General features: G+C 37.2%; 1 protein-coding gene across 11 annotated transcripts in view; it reads left to right on the top strand.

The window, feature by feature from the left end:
• The window catches only part of NEBL (nebulette), a 376,811-nt gene that overhangs the window by 336,213 nt on the left and 17,791 nt on the right, over nt 1-22,807 (top strand). For 3 of the 11 annotated variants that reach the window (XM_054695118.1, XM_054695121.1, XM_054695117.1), the window contains 8 exons: nt 1,447-1,551; nt 2,981-3,073; nt 5,927-6,019; nt 8,421-8,513; nt 9,775-9,867; nt 11,416-11,508; nt 12,705-12,809; nt 13,728-13,899. In XM_054695118.1, coding sequence (XP_054551093.1) covers nt 1,447-1,551; nt 2,981-3,073; nt 5,927-6,019; nt 8,421-8,513; nt 9,775-9,867; nt 11,416-11,508; nt 12,705-12,809; nt 13,728-13,899 — 847 coding nt within the window. Of the gene's footprint in view, nt 1-1,446; nt 1,552-2,980; nt 3,074-5,926; nt 6,020-8,420; nt 8,514-9,774; nt 9,868-11,415; nt 11,509-12,704; nt 12,810-13,727; nt 13,900-16,659; nt 16,753-18,125; nt 18,276-22,807 lie in introns of all 11 variants that reach the window. The other 8 variants (XM_054695124.1, XM_054695125.1, XM_054695123.1 and 5 more) reach the window with 6 other exon arrangements.

Below are 22,807 nucleotides of genomic sequence, written 5' to 3'. Positions count from 1 at the left end.
AGCACCTGCATAGGCACAGGTGGGCAGAAGGACTGATGCCCCGTGCCAGTGTAGAGATTGCACTGATAAAGACTTCTCTTTGGGAGGGGCTCACTCCTTCATGGAGTGGTTTGTTGTTGACTTTGAACAAACTGTAGAATTTGAAGGGGGCCTGATTTCTACACTGGCCCTCAATCTCCATATCTTTACCTTCAGGTCTGCCCTCCTGACACCCCCTACAGCAGTCTGCTACCTGCCTGGGTCCTTGTATTTTGTGATCTAGGCATTAGCGCCTAAGGATCTTAGTCCCTATAGCTGGGTTAAAAGCTATGTTAATCCCTTCTACCCCCATCTCCAGCTCTTGACATTGTGTGAGCCAGGTTTCTGATCTTGTGGTGCCTCCTTTCCAGTTTTTCCATCCTTCTCCTCCATCATTGAACATGAAAGAATAGTTCAATTAAAAGTGGCATGTCCGTCAAGACTGTCTCCTGAGCCTTTGGGTGGGGTGGGAGCCCTTGTCTGATTAGAAGTGAGGCTGCTTCCCTGGACTGTTTGCTTACTTTTTTTGAATGCCCCCTTTATTTCTGCGGTTGCATCAGCATTGCTGTAAAAATGTTCAACATCACTTGTAATCAGGGAAATGCAAATCAAAACTACCATGAGATACCATCTTACACCAGTGAGAATGGCACATATTAAAAAAACTAGCAACAACAAATGTTGGCAAGGATGTGGAGAAAAAGGAACTCTGCTGCACTGTTGGTGGGAGTGCAAATTGGTCCAACCACTATGGAGAGCTGTGTGGAGATTTCTGGACCTACTAAACATAGAGCTTCCATATGATCCAGCAATTCCACTGCTAGGTATTTACCCAAAGGACACAGAAACATCAATTCCAAAGAGCACCTGCACCCCTATGTTTATAGCAGCACTGTTTACAATAGCTAAGCTTTGGAAACAACCCAAATGCCCAAAAATAGATGACTGGATCAAGAAGATGTGGTACATATACACCATGGAATATTACTCAGCATTCAAAAAAGATAAACACATGCAATTTGCAGCAACATGGATGGCGCTGGAAGGGATCATGCTCAGCGAAATAAGCCAAAAAGAAAAAGAAAAATACCGGATGGTCTCACTCATAGCAGGAATCTAGAAAACTTAAATAAGGGACCAGGAAAAAGAATAACTATAAGAAAGAAAATATCAAAATCAACAAATAACTATGAACAAGAGACACTCTATGGGGTGTGGGAGGCGGGGAAAGGAGGGCTTGGGGTAAAAATAAGGGGGTTGTAATTGTATGGGTAATATAAAAATAAAATTTAAATTAAAAAAAGATAATATAGAGCGCTTGTATGTGGTAGAATTGAAAGAAGTAGTATTTTCTCTCTTATATATATACTTTGATATGTGCTTGTACATACACAATTTCAGATTCCTATCAATTGTTTATATTTTCAGAAAAAGTATAAAGATGAAGCAGAGAAGATGCTTTCTAACTATTCTACTGTGGCAGATACCCCCGAAATTCAGAGGATTAAAACAACTCAACAAAACATTAGTGCGGTGAGTAGCTGTGATTTCTTTTCAGTTCTCACCTTTAAATTGTGTTTTGTAAGGAGAGCCTTTTTTTCTCTTTGTTTGATTTTCTGCTGCACTGCTTGAATTTCTATCAAATGTATTATCTTTCTTTAAAAGAATAAAAGTACCAAATGTTCTGACAAGTTATAATTTATCAAGATTGTTTTAGAATTACAAATTCAAATTTTCTTCTTTGGTACAAGTGACAGTTATTTTTAACTACATTTTAGCATTTCACTCAAGAAAGAAGCCCTATTTTTTCACACAGATTTACTTTGAAGATGAGGTTATTTTCTTTCTGGTCACTGATTATTTGCACTGATGATATATCTAGGGCTAGTTTGTAAACAATTCTAAACTGTTATATTTTTATCTTGAGGAGTACGAATTGCATCAGTAGCATTAGTTAAGGGCTGGGTTTATGTTTAATGTGCATATAAACTTGAATTCTAAAATTATAAAAATTACAAAAATCAATATGCAGCCAATATTTTAATATAGAATTAGCTCACTTAGTAATTAAACAAGTCTTATCAATATGTAAATTCTACTAAGTCTGAGCACTTCTGGAATATTTCCTACTTTCTAATAAGCTGACAAACTCCAACCCTTAGCATAAGCAGGTCAGGTACCTTTAGGGTCTTCAAAGGCAGACTGTGCTAAGCAATGGAAGGAAGTCCTTTGGAAAAGAAGATGAGTGGGAAAAGGCTGTTTGCTACCTCATTGCCTGTGATTCGATTGTGTCCACATTTCTAACTTATGGAGGAAAACATCTGTCCCTCCCAATCCTCACTAGAGCTTCCTGGATTACCAGGGACAGTAACTCTGTTCACCTATGTTTTTCTTGTAATTATTATATTTTCCTGTGCTTTTGCTTTGCTTTGTGTTTGAAAGGGGTAGTAGATGTTATAGGAGTGGAGAGTCCTTGGGGAAGATGAACAACTAAATAGAAGATAAGGAAAATAGCCTGATTAATGTTGATGTTGATGATGTAATTTATATTTTCTTTGAAGGGAATGAGGTCATCTTGATGTTTAGAGAAGAGCACTACTAAAAATTTCATGCTTTTTTGATAAATTATAGCTGTTTGATGGGCTTTCATAATATGTATTTTGAATTTTCTCAAATGCACACGTGATATATTTATGTTTGAAAAAGGAAATGCTAGTTGGTTTGCTTATATTCTTAGAGTAAATAATCTGCAACCACCTTTTCTAACTATACAAGAAAACCAAGTTGAACATTTGTTCTTATAATGGATTATTTAATTGATTAATATAACATTGGTCCTCATAAATGGAAGCTGTATCCACATTACTTTAAAACTTGAGAAATGTCTCTTTTATAAGAAATGGATCTAAGACTTGAATTCTAATAAGCTTAGAGTTATTTTTTTCTTTCTCTTACAATAAAGGTATTTTATAAGAAAGAAATAGGAGCTGGCACAGCAGTAAAAGATACTCCAGAGATTAATCGAGTGAAGAAAAATCAGCAGAATATTAGTTCAGTAAGTTTTCTATAGCATTAATTGTCCTTTCCAAAAGCAAACATAAGCTAGATAAATGTTCTCAGTTCATTATTAAACTGGCTGCCTTTCTCTTTTATTCTTCATTTTGATGAAATGCTATTTCATCAAATATCAAAGGCTTAACTTTCAGAAGGAAACAGTAGCCTTGTTCCCCTTGAACCTAAAGCAGTGTTTCATCTTGATATATCATAGTGCATAAGAGATAGATCACTTTAATAGTACAGTAATGAAATCTAGGACTAGATTTCATCTTTTTGAACAGTATTTTAGCCGTATTAAATTTTTCAGGGGAAGGATAAATTTCAGTACCTCCTCAAACTTGGAGGAAAGAAATTTTACCCTGCTAGAATGATTAAAGGCCCGAGAACATTTATTTGGTGGCTTAAGAGAAGTTTGAAAGGTCTTATTTGCCTTCTACTTTTTCCAGTTTACAGCAAGGAAAAACACACACCTTTACTGTAATTTGCAAGATAACTTACTCGCCAATTCCCTTTGAACTTTGTGGAAGGGTAGAGGAGCTACTTAACATATGGGTAAAATCTTCTCCATTCAGTGCTTGACATTTACAATGGAAAATTGCTACACTTAACAATAGTTATTCTTGTATGAACATTTAGTGTATTTATTCTTGTTGAGGAAGTCAAAAGGGTTTTCCCCTCAGATCCCCTTCCCTGACCTTCACCTTTGGAGGCAGTGCTTTCGAGAACTGTTTAAGGGTAGTCCAAATGGAATGGCCTTGATTAGATTCCAGTCTGTAACTCTGATCCTAGAATATGGGTGAATGCTGATATTTGAGCAGAAAGAGTAGGAGGAGGGTCATAATGTAGTAAAACATCAAAATGAATTTATTAAAAAAACCTTCCAAATACTAGATTAGTACAACCTCTTTAGGATGAATGACACTGTCTTCTGAAGAAAGTATAAAGAGAATGACTTTCTAATGAGGGTATGTAGTTTGTTCTGATTTAACCCAGGCGAGATCCTGGGTCGGACAACACATGGATCTGGGAGAAGAATTAGTTTGGAAGAGACTTGTAAAGTGTTTGCTTCCCTCACTTTCTAATGATAATATTTGAAATGAACCCATCCATGTACTGGGATTTAATGTTATAAATGCTCTGTAGTGCACATTTCTATTGCCTACAGTGAAATGACTGTGCCATTTTGATTAGAGTTGTATGGAAAACAAAAATGTTCACCTTTAATCATGTTTAGCTTTTTCACCCGAGGAAAATCACACAGAGTAGTACACTATATCATTTCTGTCCCCAGCATTGCATTGCCTCTTCTAGCAAACATTAAATGCATGCTTCTGTGTCTCTGTGAGGTTAGGCCATAAACTCCTGCTTAGTATTCAAATGGAAAGTTGCCCTTTCAAGATTAGCTAGATCTGTCAAACCAAGATATGATTCTTTAACATTTAAAGATCTCGACATTTCTACCTCCAGAGTACAAGCCTTTTAGCTATTAGTTTTCTCTGTTAAGAGCTATTTTTGAATCTTGTTTAGAGGCAACCTGTCTCAGTATACTCTCAGTTTAACTCTTCAGGATCTGGACTAATACTGGCATTATTTTTTGCATATTAAATCAACAGATACTAAACATAGATGAGATCTGAGATATTTAGGTACTGTTTCTCTAGGACTGTCAGCATGAATTTCAATCTTTATCATTTCAAACACCACCCATTGATTTCTAGACTGTTTTGTGTAGACTGAAATCTTTGCTAAATTTCAACTTGTGCCTCTTAAGCCTAGCCTGTGTTTCCATACATATAGATACATGTGTTTCCTTTTTCTTGAATTCAATCTTCCATGAATTTTAGACATATTAAAATACCACCTAATATGATAGCATCACTAATTGCTTCGTAAGTTTAAAGAGCTGTTTCTTGTTCTATGCATAACTGTGCTGACATTACCATTTGCCTCTAAATATATCTCTCAGTCGGTTTGCAGGAATATCTTTCCACTCAAGTGAGGGTCAGAAATGTAGGTGATTTTTACATAACATGAAGGAAGGAAGCAGTAGCCTGTAGAAGGCTACCCCCTGATGTTCTGCCACTGACTCCTCTTTGGTGATCAGGACAGAGTGGCCTCTGTTTTTACTACATTTTCCCCCCTCTTCTCTCTTTTCTCCTTTTGTTGTGACCACCTGTTTTTTATTTTCTTCTTTATTCTGTATCGAGCACCCTCAGTCAGATAAAGTGTTTTTGAGTGGTTGCTGATTCAATTTGACTTTGGCCTTAAAATACATGGTAAATTTAAGTTAACCTGTTAATAAATAGAAGCTGCTTTTAAAAATTATGTTTATCTTGGTAACATTGATTTATGACTCTGTGTGTTTTAGGGATTTAGGTTCACATCTCTGCAAGTGTATGTTATCACACCCTGCCCACTGCTACCACCGAAGCACCAACAGTCTTGCACCACAGTCCACAGAGCCCCCTACTCCTACTGTCTCTCCCTTCTGGACTCTGTTTCTGGTAGTGCCATTCTAGAAACTGCTTTTTGGAGAGAAAGTAATACACTATTATATTACTTAAGCTGATCTCCAAGGTTTTTGTGCATCTGCCTAATGATAATACTTATTTTCATAAGCAACATTTACTTATTTTAATTTAAAAAATCTACAGTGATAGGTGAATAAATATGGGTTTATTTGCATGTTTCAATAATGGATTCCTGAAAGCATCAGATGAAATAAAATGTTGGAATTTAAAATTTCAATTATGCAATAATTAAAAATGAATTTCTTGAGAATGGTTAATTTAGAATGTTTTGAGCTTTGTGTTGAATAAAAATTCATAGTTTGTTTTAATAAATTACACAGGTGAGATACAAAGAAGAGATAAAACAGGCAACAGCCATTTCTGATCCTCCAGAGCTAAAGCGAGTTAAAGAAAACCAGAAGAACATCAGCAATGTGTGATCATATTTCTTTAAGTACTTTTTTCTGTTTTAATGGATGTCAGTCCACAGTGAGGGTATAACAATTGTACAGGTCAGGTTCCATTACAGTGAATTCTACTGTTGGAGGGTCAGTTCTTTAAAGATGGAGAAGATTTCACACCTCTTTATGCCACACTAGCCCATTGCTGGTGTGTGCACAAAGAAAAATGTTACTGAATACCTACTATGTCCTTGTTCCTGGGAGACTTCAAAGAAGAGTGATATATCCCCTAAGGTTAGAGACTGAATATTCTCAAGGTCTCTAGAAGGAACAGGCATCGAGACAATTATGCAGTGTTTAAGTGCTATAAGGATAACTAACATTTACCATGATTTTTGTGTAACTTCCATTCAATATCTCATTTAATAATAAATAAAAATTCCTCTTGCAAAGTGCTGTACAAATTCAGGAAGGCTGTGTTAGAGAGAAAAGATCCTTGGAGAAAGAATATCATGTGAATTAGATCTTGAAGATTTCATAAGGGTTTGGCGTGGTTTCATGAGGAAGTGCCTTTCCTGGTTAAGCAGTCTGAATATGTGTAGGATCCAAGGCCCGTTCAAGAAGGGACAGGTTTAATGTGATGAATAAAGGTCACAAGAGATGATGGTGGTCAAGGTCATAAGAAGTTAGTCGGGAACCCCAGTGTCCTTCAGTATGGTTAACATACTAGCATGGTATTTAAGAGGATATTAAGAGACCCATTGATGATCAGGTCTTGACTTAGTGATTAATTTGTCTCAATGTATATCTTTTTAGAAAAGAACAGTATTTTCAATTTATCATAGAGACATATCACCCCCTTAAAATATCTTTATATGAAAATAATACGAAGTTAATGAAAAAATACTATAAGTCACAGCACAGGTGATATAATATGGCGTATGGCAGCTGGTGTGTCCATAGTGGAATTTGACTAACACTGGATTAAATGGGAAGAATATCAACCCTGAACTGTTAGTTTGACCCCAGCTCCAGACCTTCCTTGATGTATAACCCTCATAAGCCAGCCTCTGCAAACTCAGTTTTCTCATGTATAAAGGAGGAAGTAGGATGCTGAGTGAGATAGTGCCTGTAAAGGTCTTGGCATGTTTGTGAGTGGATAAATGTAAGACATGAAAGTCTCCATGTTAAATTTATGCCCCCAACTTCACTTGCACTAGAGATGGACTGCAACAGTTTCTCTACATCAGTAATGTTGTTCAACAGACTTTCCCCCTCTGAATTCTACTCAAAATAACCTTTTCTTGCATCTTGCCATTCATAGACATTACCCAGAAACTCTCCTTCCTTTAACTTGGACTGTTATTCCTATCACAAGAATCTGCCTAAACTCTCAACCAATATACCATGGCATGTAGTAAATCATACATCAAGGAGAGGAGAAAAGTCAAAGTAGAAGGGATGACACCCTTTCTCATTTACTTTCTAGGTTGATCAGACCTCTCTGTACTGGCACATTGGCTGTTGAGAGTGTGCATCTCAAGTCCATTTTATTGTGGGCCCCATGGGCCTTGTGAATTCTTGTAAAATTAAATCCTTAACATTAAATTTAAACTCCAAAAAAAATCAATAATACTGTTCTTGAGGAATGCCTTATAATTAATTTTAACCTGTAGTTTTACTTTTATCTGTCAGATTCATCTGATGATCTTGCTGTCCCATTTCTCTGTGTTGGGTGCTCATCTGTGTCCTGGGGTGTTGTGGAATTGCTGGGAAACTTGTCCACAAATGATAGGGTCTGATCCCCCAGCTAAGAAAGAAGCCCCTCTGCACAGTAGGCCAGGAAAATTTCCATGAGGACAGTTAGAGTGCAGGCCTTCTAGTGTTGGGGATTTGTGCAGAAAGAGACTTTGAGTTTCAGGTACCTCTTAGTGACCGTCTGTCACTAGGATGCAGGCATAAGGCTGTTGGGACTCTCTTATCTAATGGCAGGAGCGCAGAATCTTTTTTAAAAATTGTAGTAAAACAGTAAAATAACATTAAGTCTACCAGTTTAACCATGGACTTATTCTACAATATAAAATGATAATTTGATAAATATTGCTTTAGTGCTATGAAATAAATGAATTCACGGAAGGGATCATATATTACTACTGATCAGATAACCTCAGAGAGGCTACCGAGAAATACTACTCCTTGAAGAATAACCACTAAAAGTGAAATTCAAAACAATCTTTGGACAACAAAAACTTAAGAATCTGGGATCACTAAGATGATGACATCTACCAGCAATGCATATTTTCCTATAAAATCCAATAAGGAATTTTAAAACTAATGAATGCTCTGTAGTATGTGACATGTCTTTTAATCTGTCCCAGTGTTGTGGTACATGTGTCCCTCCCGTAACCCTGCTGTCTTGCACCCTGTCTCCCAGCTCCAGTATAAAGAGCAGAGGTATAAGGCGACCCCAGTCAGCACAACACCAGAGATAGAGAGAGTGAGGCGGAACCAGGAGCAGCTGAGCATGGCAAGTTGTTCTGCTTTCTCTTATATTTTTATCAAGCATTACCTACTTTCATTCTTCACAACACTCTCTGAAAAGCTTTAAACCCTCTCCATATGTGGATGCTCCTTTGCACATTCACATATTGAAAGGCATGCACTTTGGCTCTCTCATGTGAGTCCAGGAAAATTTGGGACTGTGTTTCTATAATTTATCCATGTTTGTCTATTCCAGAAATCTTCTTTAAGCATCCCTAGTGTGCTAGGCACTGTTCTGGCCACTGGCATACAAAGATGGATAGGACTCAGCTCCTATCCTCATGGACCTCATAGTTTTAGTTGGCAAATCTTTGAAAATATATCCCGGTGAGGGCCTGGAGTACAGTGGATCTGGTGTTAATCTGAGAAAAAAAAAAATATCTCTTGGAATAGGAATCTTGAGGCCGGGGCCCTTATAAGTAAAATGGAAAACATTATTTAATCATTCAATAATCTATTGCTAAGAAAGCAATGAGAGTTAACAGTTGTGATTGTTAATCTCTAACATGGAGCATGTGTGAAATACTTTATGTGAGCCTCATGAGGTTGGCACAGTTCTTAGGTGTGGGAAACTGAGACTTGGGGAGGTCAGAGGACGTTAGATACCCAGAGTTTGTAAGGGAATAGTTGGGATTTGAACCCAGACCTCCCAGAATTCAAAACTTCCTGTCAAAGATGCTTCCCAATGGTTATTTTTTTCTGTTTTCTGATCTCTACCAATATAAACACTAGTCTTCTTGTAAAACAGATAAAGTCTTTTGAAAGACTTTAAGAGTTCTCCCTGGTGGAGAGAAAATTGGGCCGAATTCTGCTTTATCCTTATAATATTCTTAGTAGGTGGCACAAGTGAGGGGGTCTCTAACTTCTGTGGAGGTGAAGTCCCAGGGTCAGAGAGAGAGAGTATATAGCCAGCCACAGTGACTTCACTATAATTCTCTGTAATGACTTCACTCTAACCTTTCTGCAGTTTATTTACATTATTTTATTTATAGAATCTCCAGTCAGTTTTGATATTGAACAATAAAGTATTTATAAAAATGTAATTTTTAAGAAGGACAACCAACACTTTGTGCTTGCTAAGTAAGATGACACAAAATCCAGGTGTAAAGGTGAACAAGAAAGTTCACTGATATGTACTATGGAAAACAAATGTGTCAAACGGTAGGGTTCATTTTGCGGCTCATGCTCTATGGTACTTGGGTGGAAGCCATTCTGCTAACTATAAAATCCTTATTTATCCTCCACAGGTAAAATACAAAGGAGAGATGAAACAGGCAACAGCCATTTCCGATCCACCAGAGCTAAAGAGAGTTAAAGAAAATCAGAAGAACATCAGCAATGTGTGATCTTAGCATCTTTCTTTTTGTGATAGCAAACGTATTATCAATATGTCAAGGAAGGGATTGTGTTTACAGATTTTTCACAGCCTTGTGTTGATAGTCTGCTCTCAATTCACTACCAGTGTATTTGAAAGGTTTCAGGGTTTTAGGTATGGTGGGTGCAGCCAGGCGTTCCCTGCTCTAGAGTTCTCGGTGACTAGCAGTGTGACTTTTGTCTGCAGGTCATCATGTGTCCCTTATCTTCATGCTGCAGCTGCTGTAGTTCTCCATAGTGCCATGAGAGTAGCTTTGGGTGTCTAGACCCTACAGATAAGTTTTCCCATTATCTTTCCTACCTGGATGTGTTCTTGTTTTCTGGCCCCCCTCACCCTGTTCTCCAGGTCCCAGCTAGTGTCATTTTATTTTTGGATGATGTCTAGGGAGAAATGATAAAGTCTGCAAACTGAGCAGGTCACACAGGGCAGACCCATGTTACAGGCACTCGAAGAGGAGCTGTCAGTTTTCACTTAGACAACAACCCCTGGCCTGCTCTAGCTTTCTTCTGTTTATATAATCCATGGATGTCATTCACTGAGAGAAGCCTTTTTTGAAGTCATTAACATATAGATTGGGTTCTTTGGAAGAGGAAATTTGGAAATCTATTAAGTTCAAAGAAATCGTTTATTCTTCAAACTTTTATAAAGTCGTTTAACCAGATTATAAAGCAAAGGCAGGTTATTGTTTGGCACTTTTCTTAAAACTGTCATTTGGAGATGTGGATGCTCATCTCTTCCTGGTATATTTAGAGTCACACTTGATGTGACTCCATTACTCTCAAAAAGGAAAGTGGTAATTGAGAAGGAGGAATGGAGGGGTGGAAAGCCTGCTGGCCCTTTGATGGATGACCGTGGTCACCTACTTAAAGACATCCTTCCAAAAGTTCTGCTGCATTTAATTTGAAAGAAACCACCACAGGATAGTACCTTTCTAAACCCAGAGGAGTACCTGTAAATAATTGATGGAGGGCCTCCCCTGGTGGTGCAGAGGGTTGAGCACAGCGCTGTGAAGCTGTCCACAGCCTCTGCAGCTAGGGTTCGGACCTCTCCTGTCTCACCTGCTGCTCCCCTCAGCAGTGTATTTCATCAGTCTGCCTATTCTGTTCCCCACTCTGTCTCTGGTGAATCCTCTCACCCTCCCGCCCATCTGGCCTGTACCCCAGTTCTTGTATGCATGGATAACTAAATCTTAAAAAAAAAAAAAGCAAGGAAAAAAAATAATCGATGGAGACATTGCTTATCATGCCTCTTTATGATGGAATGCTTACTGCGGCTTTCTTGATGTATGTCCATGCATTTGAGGCCATTCGCAGTGATTTAGACCCATAAACACATGTATGGGAGGAATAAAATAGATTGATTATGATGCAAAATTTTTAATTATGATAGGTTTCTGACAGCAACCTCTTTTTATTAATTTATTTTCTTTTGGCTAGTCCTTGAAAATAAATACTGTGAGATGCATATTTAGTTGAATTGACTCACAGTACTCTTTTGTTTTCTGAAATGATAGGTTTGTTATAAAAGTCAATTGGGAAGAGCCACAGCTTTAAGTGTAACTCCTGAAATGGAGAGAGTAAAGAAGAATCAAGAAAATATTAGTTCGGCAAGTGTTTTTATTAATTTTGGTCTATTTCTAAGGATTTGGCTTTTATTGTTTACATTAGTCCCTTTTTTTATCTTGGAAAGTAGAATCTGTTTTTAAGGAAGCATTTGTAATATAGTCAATGAGTACATGCATTATTTCAGATGACTTCTAAAAGTTGCCACTGTAAATTTATATTTTCTTGCAAACCTTTATTGCTATTTCCAGATGTGACAATTACAGTCAAGTTTAGTGTTAAACTAGATCACATTCATTTAAACAGAGATTCATGTTATTTTAGCCAGTGTCTTTGAAAGTGGTAAAGTCTTTGATGCATAATTTATGTAACTGTAATTTTATGGATGCAGATTGCTAAATGCTCTTTGCACAACCAAATAAGGAATGAGTCATTACTCCAAAGAAAGGGGAAAAAATCTTTAAATACATTTAATATAGAAATCAGCTACTCATTAAAGTCCTGTGGTGCCTATCAGTCTTATTTGGATCGTGTGCTTCTCTGAGTATCGGGCACATATGCCCTCGGGTCTGCAATAATTGGTGTCTTAAACTGATACATAATCAGCTTCACAAATTGCAGTGTTATGATGATCAGCTGTCAAGAGGGGCTCTATGCCTGGGGATCAGCATTTAGGTTTATAATTTATAGTTCTCTAGTGGCATTTCTGTCCAAAGATGCTGACTGTATCAACATAAATTACCTTTAAGCTGTGGCTGCTTAGAGGAAAACTAGATTTGTTCTTCATTATTTCTATCCTTTGTGAAAGTGAAATAAAAGGAAGTAGAGGGAAGTTTGGTGTACATTCTTCAACAACTCTATGGTGGAAAATAGGGCAGTCTAGGAACAGGAAAGTAAATTTAGGTTCATTAATTTTGGATCATCTTTGCTGACTTTAAGTAAATTTAGGTTCATTAATTTTGGATCATCTTTGCTGACTTTAAGTATGATAATCACTTTTACTGACTACGTTGTTAGTTGTTAGTGGCTTTGGCTACTCATGCATTTGTTTTCAGTTGTAAAGAAGTTTAGATCATTTTTGTTATAGTCTTTGAGAGTAAAATTTTAGGCTATGTTCCTAAAACAAAATAAACCACTGAACTACCTACATAGGAAGTAATTCAGAATATTTTTGGGAAGCTTGAAAAAGTATTTTTTTATTATAATTGTCTTATAAGTATGTCTGCTGTTTGCTTTGCAGGTAAAATATACCCAGGACCATAAGCAGATGAAGGGTAGACCAAGTATGATTTTAGATACACCTGGTCTGAGATGTGTCAAAGAAGCACAAAATCATATTTCAATGGTAGGGTACAAGCAGCTCCTCATGACTAAACTATACTAAGGAATGGCACCACTGAGTGTACCCATGGCTTAGATCACCATTAATCCGGATGACTAACAAAGCATGGAAACGCGGACCTGCTCATCTGATAGGGCCAGTTGTAATGTAATAGAAATACTTAGTCTAATAAAATAATTTTTCTCAGTGATTTTTGGGGTGTGTTTTATTTCTAACGCGACTATTATAAATGCATCTTGTGAAAGACATTTGCCTGGAATTTTCCAATTAATTTTATATGGAATTTGGTGTGTTTGCATGTTGCAAAGAATATTTAAAAAAGGTGTTTTAAAAACAGTTTCATGAGATGTCATTATAAACTATAAAGTATGCCCATTAAAATTATACAATTTAATGATTTCTATAATAATTGATAGAGTTGAACATCCATCACTGTAATCCAATGTAAGCAGTTGTAAAATGTATGCTTTAAAGTAGATGTGTTTTTGTAATAATATACAAAAAGTTATGTACCTATAATTAGTTGTAACTTTCAAATCTAATTTTAATTACTACTTTTTTTAAATAATTGTGTGGAAATAGCTTATCATTTGATTGCATACTAAAGTTTAAGAGATAGGAAATTAATATATGGCTAAATTTGTACATTTGGGAAGTAACCAGGATTAAAAAATACAATTTTTAAACCATCTTACTGATGTACAGTGTTCTATATAATTTAAAAGAATTGCTAACCATCTGATGAAAAACATTGTGAAATGATCTCGTTATTTCTGATGCTAGGAAGTTGATTTTGAGAATAATTGGAAAGCACACATACATAGCAAATAATCTCGATGCAGGTGGTTCAGTGAAAGCCACCACTTTATCAAAGTTAGGACATTTCAATTTGAGTTAATATTGTTTTTCCCTTTGTTTCAGGTAAAATATCATGAAGATTTTGAAAAGACAAAGGGAAGGGGCTTTACTCCTGTTGTGGATGACCCAGTGACAGAGCGAGTGCGGAAGAACACCCAGGTTGTCAGTGACGCTGCCTACAAAGGTGTCCATCCTCATATCGTGGAGATGGACAGGAGACCTGGGATCATTGTCGGTAAGCTCGGTGCTTCTCTGCAGGTCTGCATCGTATGAAATCAAACTGCCTTAGATTTAGAGTTAGCCTCCTTACTCACTGTTGTCTCTTGTGTGGAAAATGGACCACAGGCAGGTGTTACCATGTGAACCTTGTTGAACTGGATTAATGGATTCATGATCTTCGCTAGGTATCATTGTAGATCCTTTCTATTTTTGAACATTCTTTCTCTTTCATAATGTTCTTATCTTAAGAATGCCCTTGCTTGTTAAAGAAAGAAGTAATCCAAACATTAGACAGGGATGAAAACAATGGTTAAACAATTATTTTGTTTTCCTTTAGCTTGTGTACCTGATCAGTGTACTGAACTGCAGGCATCATCTTCATGGAGGGCAGAAATGCCAGAAATAGCAGCATTTCGGTCCTAACCACAAGTGGACATACCAGATTCCGATGTTGTTCCATTATATGAATAGCTTATGTATTTTCTAATATTGTTTCTGACCTGGGATAATTGAGAGCTACCTGAAAGTCCCAGAAGTATGAGAGGAAGGAATTTTCCCTTCCTGCCATCTGTTCTGTGTTGTCAGTCAGGGGAAATCTTAGGAATGCAGCGTTGAAAGGTGGCTGAGAGTTCAAGACCATCCTGAAGTCCAAGGTGAGACTGGAAGGAAAGTTTCTGATTTTTCAGTGTCTGTCACCCCTTCTTCCAAATTGAGCTTCTCAATTTATGTAGCGAAATCAGTAGTAATTTTGGTAATCTTGTGACATGCATCTCTGTCCTGTCAGGTTACCTTCTTCTCAGGTGAGGTATCATTTGGGGGCAGGGGGGACTAGTGAAAGGCCATTGAGAGGTAAGTTGGATGAAGAAAGTATATGTTTATTTGACAGGTGATATCTTAGTTTAAATTAACAGTACTGTACTGAAGTGAGGCCACTGAATTACTTGGATTATTACTAAAGGGTATCTGGAAGTATGTTTTGAAGTGGAATTCTAAATGTATCTGTGGGCAATTGATAGCTTCTCTGATCTTCCCATGCTGATTGCTTAAAAGGATCACATTAAGTTGGATGGATAAGTTGTGATGCTTTCATTGAAAGTAACACAGAACTACCAAGTTTCATTACTTTATATCTCTCTTAGAGAAGGTCTAATTCATCTCATGAGGTGGAAATGCTTCTGTACAGCCTACCTCTGGGTCCCCCAACTGGAGGCAGATGAATTTCCTGCCAGAAACAGTGAGATTCTTTAAATTTTGACCTCTAAGAATTCAGTACTCATTACCTTTGAGATAGAAATCATGAATATTTTGAGAACCTAAGATATTTAGCTCTAATTTATCCATTTACTGGATAATTCAGAAGTCATTTTATTTTTCTGATTAAGGGAAACTTTCCATCAAGCACTTGCCTATAAATCCACAAAATGGAGTATATTCAACAAATGTAAAAGTTCTGTGCCAGGCATAGAAATATGGGTTGAGATTTTCCCAGTAATTAGGGCTAAGTCAATTGTGCTGCTTTTATTTTTGTTGTTCTTTATTAGTTGTATAACCTTGGTCAAGATAATTCAATCTCTGCCTCAGCTTCCTCATCTATAAAATCTAGATAGTATTACCTACTTTAATATGTTATGAAACTTAAATGAGTTGTGTTATAACAGAAAATAGTGCCTGGCATACAGTAAGCACTAAATAATATTAATGAAAAAGCAAATGTCCAGTTCCAGTTTACTATTACAGTAAGTCCTTATTTATTGTTGTGCATAGATTCATGGAAACTGCAACTTTAAGCAAAATTCTGCATAACAAAAGCAAGAACTGAAATAATGTTTTGTTCAGTGTTGGCTGGGACTCTCTTTTTCTCATCAATATTATAATAAAATAACATTGGATAAAATAACATTATTTGTGGACCTGCTGTAATAATTTACCCTCAAGATCCATTTCAGCTGCACATCCATAAGTAGGTTTTTATTTTCCTGTAGTTGGTCCAAAACAGCACAGGTTATTTTAGGACCGGATAACCCTTTGTTGTCGAGACTGGTAAACCTGGAAGTTACTAATTAGATTTATTTTGCCTCCAACTAAAATAGGAGTACAAGTTGGCTTGCAGTCTGATTACTGACCCAGCAGGAAAAAGGAGGCTGGGCTCTACTGAGACGAGGAAGCTGCTCCGCATTCATTTTCCCACTCTTGCTTCTGTGCCAGTGCCTTATGGCACTTTTCTAATCCATGTATCTTATGTGGGTTGGCTTGCACTTGCCCCCTCAGAATGAAAAGGGGACTTACCATTTGCCTACATTTTCATTTGTCTCTGTTACAGGGAGAGACACTTTGTTTATTTGTTATGTTTTCTCAGGCAAAACACCTCTCAGTCACTTCCTATGAATGAATCACTTACATGTCTTTCATCAGGAGTTTTAATCAAACATTTTACTGATTTCAGCTGGAGCAAAGCAGGCGCTCTGGGCATGGGGGTGGGGGGGCAGCTGCTTAGAGCTGTGTGATGTGCGTATGTGTCAGGAGCTGACTCACAGGCTGTACTTGAACGGTCAATGAAGAATAAACTAAGCGACTTACATTTGATGGCAACGTTTTCTAAACAGATCCTTGTGACCTGAATATTCTTTCCTTCTCTGGTCTGCAACACAGTGGGTTTGCTTATTACATATTTGCTTTTTATATCCACCCCTTTTCAGACACTTGTTGGACTCTCTTTGGTGCTGACATTTTTTAAAATTCATTCTTGATTTGTTCATTTCTTCCTTTTGTTAAAAAGACCTCAAAGTTTGGCGCACAGACCCTGGTTCCATCTTCGACATTGATCCCCTGGAAGACAATATTCAGTCCAGAAGTCTCCATATGCTCTCTGGTACTGCTTACATTTTGAGTTTCTCTCCATTTACATGCTTTTGTCATGAAAGTGAAGCTACTCTGAACTGTAGAGGCAAATTGTGCCAACTGTGTAATGTAAATTTTAAAGTTGATTCAAAACCCAAAAAAGTGCTATGCTGTTTTAATATACCATTCATCATTTATGAAAACAAAATTTGCAAAAGGGTTTTTGAATATATTCTCCCTTGGTTGTTCTAGGTTCAATTAAAAAGTTATATAGACCATGCTTGCTTATGCTTTTCATTAGTGAATATGATTTAAAGGTTTTCTGAGCTTACAGATATAATTCTTTGGAGTGCACTAAACCTTTGAGATTTGTTTTATGAAAAATACTGTTATAACATTTTAAAGGTAGATTTAAAGAAATATCTTAAAACAAAGGGCACATTTTCTATATAGCGTCATAAAATCTTAAAATAGATTTTAATCCTTGAGTTTTTTATAAAATGCAATGTAGGATGTTTATTTGACTTTTAACTTAAACTACTTATAATTAAAGGCAAAAACTGATTGGTTTGGACATTTCAGACTTTCAGGCCATGTTCAACAAAATTCGAACTTGGAGAGTTATACAATTTTTTTAAACTTTTTTTTTTTAAATATTTATTTATTTATACAAGAGCTGGGGTATAGGCCAGAGGCGCAGGAGGGTGAGAGGATTCACCAGAGACAGAACAGGGAGCAGAACAGGCAGATGGACCAAAAGCACTGCTGAGGGGAGCACAGAATAGGTCTGCTGTGCCATGTGGGAATCTCCCTGGCTGGCCAGGAATTGAACCGGCATTGCAGAGGCTGCAGACAGCTTCACAGCACTGTGCTCAACCCACTGTGCCACCGGGAAAGCCCAAGTTATACAGTTTTTAAAACAATGTTAGTAGATATATCATTTAGGTCTTGTTCTGTCCCCTGATTTCTACTCTGGATTTAATTGTTGATATTAATAAAATTAAATGCTCAAGGCAAGGTAGGAATTGTAATACTTCTATAGTCAATTTGATCCACATCATAAGCTAAACTGTGTCATCTAATTTTCTAAAAGCAAAGAAAAGGCAACAAATATTGTACGCTTGGTGAGGCTTGAAAGCAATTATTTATTACAGACATTATGCTTGATGGAAATTCTTAGTTTGCCAGTGTTTTCTTAGTTTTTGTCAATATCCCATTCCCCATCTTTCCTTTAAGTAGATAAAAACTAAGGAAAAATGGTATTTAAATCATTTATGTAGCCGATACAATGTATGCAAAAATTTGGAGTAGGTGATTAGAACTTAAAATCGCTGAGTTTATTGATTATAATTGAATAATAAGGAACTGCTTGAGTCATTTATGAATATTTTCCCTCCACTATAGAAAAGGCGAGTCAATATAGGAGACACCGATCTCGATCTCATTCCAGCAGTACTTTTGGTACAGGGCTGGGCGATGACAAGTCGGAACTATCCGAGACTTACCCTAGCTTTTCATGCTGCAGTGAGGTGACAAGACCCTCTGATGAAGGAGGTATCAAACATTTACCACTCAAAGAAAATTAATCCATTTTTAAAAATATGTCACAAGCATGTCTTTAACATAATCTTCACTTTGCACATACATTCTAGAGCTTTTTGAAAATTTTTGATTATGTTTACAAAGTTAAGTCCTTATTTTTTTTAAAAAAATTACTAATTTGCATGTTTGTTTTACCTGTCTTCACTCTTTTCACTGCAAATGGATCTTTAATGACAAAAATGTCTTGGGACCTACTATGTGAGTCTGTTTCACAGGGGTTGTGTGTGATGGCTATATACAGAGCTGTGGTGGAAACTTGAATTCTGCCAAGTTTATATCTGATTTCCATTAAGGACAATCAATCTTACAGTTATATTTGAGTCACTAAGAGGTTTCTGTGAATTTGTGTATATGTAGGTATTGATATACAACTGCAGACAGAGTTAGAGCTAGCAAAAAAAGGAATTGGGTATGATGCTTGGGATATGAGATTTTTTTTAAAATAGAAGATACTGTTGGTTGTTCATAATCTCTATATTTTACATACCATCCTTTTCTTCTGCCTTCTATTTTCTGTATCCAAGTTGGTGTATTAGATCTTGAACTTTTAGTTGAAGTTGTTTGGATGTCAAAGAAATCCTGCAGATAAAGCTGTTATTAAAGATTAAGATGAAGATGTGGCCTTACTCATTGCAGCTACGTTTTAATGCAGTAGGCAGGGGAGAGGATGGGGCATATACGAACAAAAGAAATATTGAATTTCCTTTTCAGCCACAAAAGTCAGAGTGCTGAAATCCCTAATACAGGCATTTTGATGTCAACCAACTTAAACGCCACAAGAAAAAAAAGAAATGTGACTGAAGATCTGATGGAATTATGAAAGCTTTTGTAATTTTGCATTGTTTTTTGTAGTCATTAAATTGAAACCCGAGGAAAAAAATCAGTTATACTCTATACATCTTAAATTATACATTCAAACTGATTGGGCTTGGTGGAAAGATGTGAAGCGTCTCCTTTATGATTCTAATGAAACATTTGTGAACTAGTTTTGCACGCTCATATTCAATAGATAAGATACACAGGAGAGATCTTTTCTCTGGTCTCTAACCAAGGGTTCAGTAACCTCTTGAATTTTTTTTTGTTTTTGAACCTAGGATTATTGATTTGTCCCTTCAGTGTTTTCTGTGGTTCTGGAAGTGTAGAATAATGTTGACATTTGACAAGAGAAATAAAACCCAAAGCAAATACAAGAACATATTTTTGTCTAACCTTTCTTAATTTGCTCTCCTCAGCATACTGGAGTTGACATCTCCCCCAAAAGCAGTATTTTTGCTTCACCAGTGCCCCTTTTACTTCATTTCTGCACACACTGATATCCATTCTTTATTCACCAAATGTTTATTGAATGCTCTTTGTACACCAGCCAAGAGTTGGGATCTGGAAATGCATACGGCAGCAAATAAGAGACATGTGTCTGCTCTAAGGGGCTCAGAGTCTGGTGGGGAACCCTGATATTAAGCAGATACTTGCCTAAGCAATATACAGTTATGAAAAGGGTAAGTTCTACGAGGGCAGGTCATGGGGGCCAGATGATACAAAACAGGGGGATTCCATTTGACCTTGAGATGAAGGAAACCTCCCATGGGGAAGATTTGAGCTGACATGGCAATGGTAACTGAAACTTAACTAGACCAAGGGGACTTGGGAGAATGTGTGGGAGAAAAATCTTTCTGCTAGAGAGAATAGAACACTGCAATGGCATGCCAGTGAGACATTTACATGGAGGTGTTGGGCAGCTAGAGTTCAGAGGAGAAGGCTGCTCTGAAGATGAACATGGAAGTCATTGTGGTGATGTAGGTCCCAGATGAGTCTGTAGAGAGAGAGGTTTCAGCAGATAAGTCTAGGTTCACCTGTCTCAGATTCTGTTCTCTCCTCCAGGGCTGCATTTGCTGTTGGTTTATCTATTCTTTCTCTTCTCAAACCACCAGTCCTTTTTTTCTAATTATTTCTAGCAAGAGGACCCTACACTGTGCCAAATGGAGTGAGAAAAATGTCTCCATTGAAAGAAGATATACATAAATATTGCATTTGTACTAGAATTTGACTAAAAGTAACACATGGTGGCATTTATAAACTTCTGCCTCAGTCACCTGTTAGGAGACCAAGATGCTCTGTCTTTAGTGACATTTCCTACTTGGGAACAGACATTGAAAGGGGTACCAGTGGTTATAACATAAACACAAGTGATGGTATACCCACAGCGTATCTGAGTTAATTTGAAAAGATTTCAGGATACATGGGATTATACTCTTGATTTCATTTATTTTAATTGAAGCAAAAGCATATTTCTACCAGTTGGCACTTTGTTTCTTTATTTAAATGGTTAGTGACATATCAAACCTAGTATGTTCAAAACCGTCGTCCACTCCTCACCTTCTTCCTAAAATTCTGCGACTTTTTTTGGCTTCCCTGTACTAAGTGGTCACTGCAACTTTCCAGGTACTGAAGTCAAATTCTTTGGAGTCATCCTCAGCTCTTCTTGTCTTTTACTCACATGCCACATCCAACAATTAGCAAATCCCAAAGCTTTACCAGGAAGAATCTGGCTGCTTGAGCCCACGCTGCCCTCACTACTGTGTCACCTGCTGCTGCCTGCCCCTTGGGTCATCACAGGGGCCTGACTGGTTTCCTGCTTCTGCTCTTGCCACCCCATGCTACCAGATCTCTGCCCAGGGCTGCTTTCTACTCATCAGCTAGAATATATGACTGAAACATACATTGTATCATGTCATTCTTCTGCTTTCTTTTCACTCTGACTATAACCCAAGTCCTCACCACTGCTGACAAAGCCTTCATTGGACCTGGCAGCGAAGATCTGTCCTGGCTCTCTCCATCCCTTGGTTTAATCACACCTTATTGGTCTCTCTGCTTCACTCAAACCTTCCATGAAAGTGCCCCTGGGCCTTTGCACTTACTGTCCCTCATTCTTGGAACACTGTCCCTTTCAACCCACTCTTTCCTTGGTATTTGCTTGCCTATTCCTATGTTTTTGCTCAGATGTCACTTTATAAGAGACCCTTTCTACATAAAACAGACCCCTGCCTGTGCTGTTCTGTCCCTTTCACTCCTTTCTTTTCTCTCGTAGCAGTTGATTCCACCTGAAATATATATTTGTTTATTTGCTTGCTGTCTCTGCTTTGCTAGAACAGAAGCCCTACCAGAACAGGGAGATTGGCTGATTTGTTTACTACTCTATCTCCAGCTCTTAGAATAAACACCCAGCAAATATTTGATGACTGAATGCAATGGGCAAATTAATATTTTAAAAGCTAAAACCACATATATAAATGTATGTAAGTATACATTTAAAAAGAAGTGAAATTCTTTTGTGGGAGGCTTTCAAGGAAATTCTTCCATTTTTGTTTTGATATGTTTCAGTGACATTAAAGCATAGCTGAAAAATAACCAAAAGTGGAAACATCCCCAGCATTTTTTTTTCTTTTTTCTGGTGGGGAAAAGAAAGAGTAGCATCCATGACTTCTTGGTTGCTTTGAAATTTAGGGTCCTCTTTGAAATGTGTCTGATGTTGGGCGCTGGTAGGGAGGTGCTGATTGACTCTGTAAAAGGAGGAAGTTTTCATGGTGGTGACAGCTGTTTGATGAAAACCTTTAATGTCTTTAGCAGTAAGGATTAATCATATGCATTTGCTTGAATACTATTGTAGAAATTGAAAAGAATTTTAAAACAATATTTGTTAGTGGCAAGACAAAGAATAAAAAAATGTATTTAAAATGGCTTTTTTTGCCCTTTCAGATTTTGTTGAGATTCTTAAGTTTTAATCACAATTTTGTGTGATGATGTGTTTTGCACCTGAGGGGAGGCCTTTTGCAGTGGGTGTCTCCCTGCTGTTGAGGTGCTGCGGGTGGCAGCTGTGTTCTGTGGGGAACACAACGCTGGACCTCACCCGAGTGCTCTTACTTCATGGTCTGGATTCTACGCCTGGACAGGAAGAAAGTAGAACAAGAACTTTCTAAGATGTTTTACATTTGCTAGCCCAAGAGACTTACATTTAAACTCTTTCCCCTTTCTTCCTTCTGCATACGAGAATGTGTTCTGTTTTAAGGAGATCTGTTTTACTTTGTGAATGAAATGCCTGGTCAGTTATGCGAGTCATAGTTTTAGGGACCTGCTTCAGAGCCAGAGGAAGTTCTCATTGTTAGGACAAAGGGTTAAACAATCAGCTCATTTCCTTGAGGCAAATGTTTCCATCATTCACATTTGGTTTTCATGAACATTAACATACAAGCCTTCTTTAAGTTTTTATCATTGTTTTAGTTATGTGTCTCACGATATTTTCCCATCTTGCTTTGATTGCGGAATATTTTCATTTTCTTATGTGATTATTTTGGGCTTTCTTTGCTTTTCAGTCTACTTTCCAGGATATTAAGTTACCAAAGGGTTTTTCATTTTACATCTCTACTGTGTTACTTTGATTGAATAAAAGAGGCTTTTATTTAAGGTTCATCTAATTTTGTTTTGATTCT

Source organism: Talpa occidentalis, unplaced genomic scaffold (assembly GCF_014898055.3).
Source record: "Talpa occidentalis isolate TD23 unplaced genomic scaffold, MPIMG_talOcc4v2.1 talOcc4.14, whole genome shotgun sequence".
Taxonomy (NCBI): Eukaryota; Metazoa; Chordata; class Mammalia; order Eulipotyphla; family Talpidae; genus Talpa; species Talpa occidentalis.
This window is presented reverse-complemented; position numbering and strand designations above follow the sequence as displayed.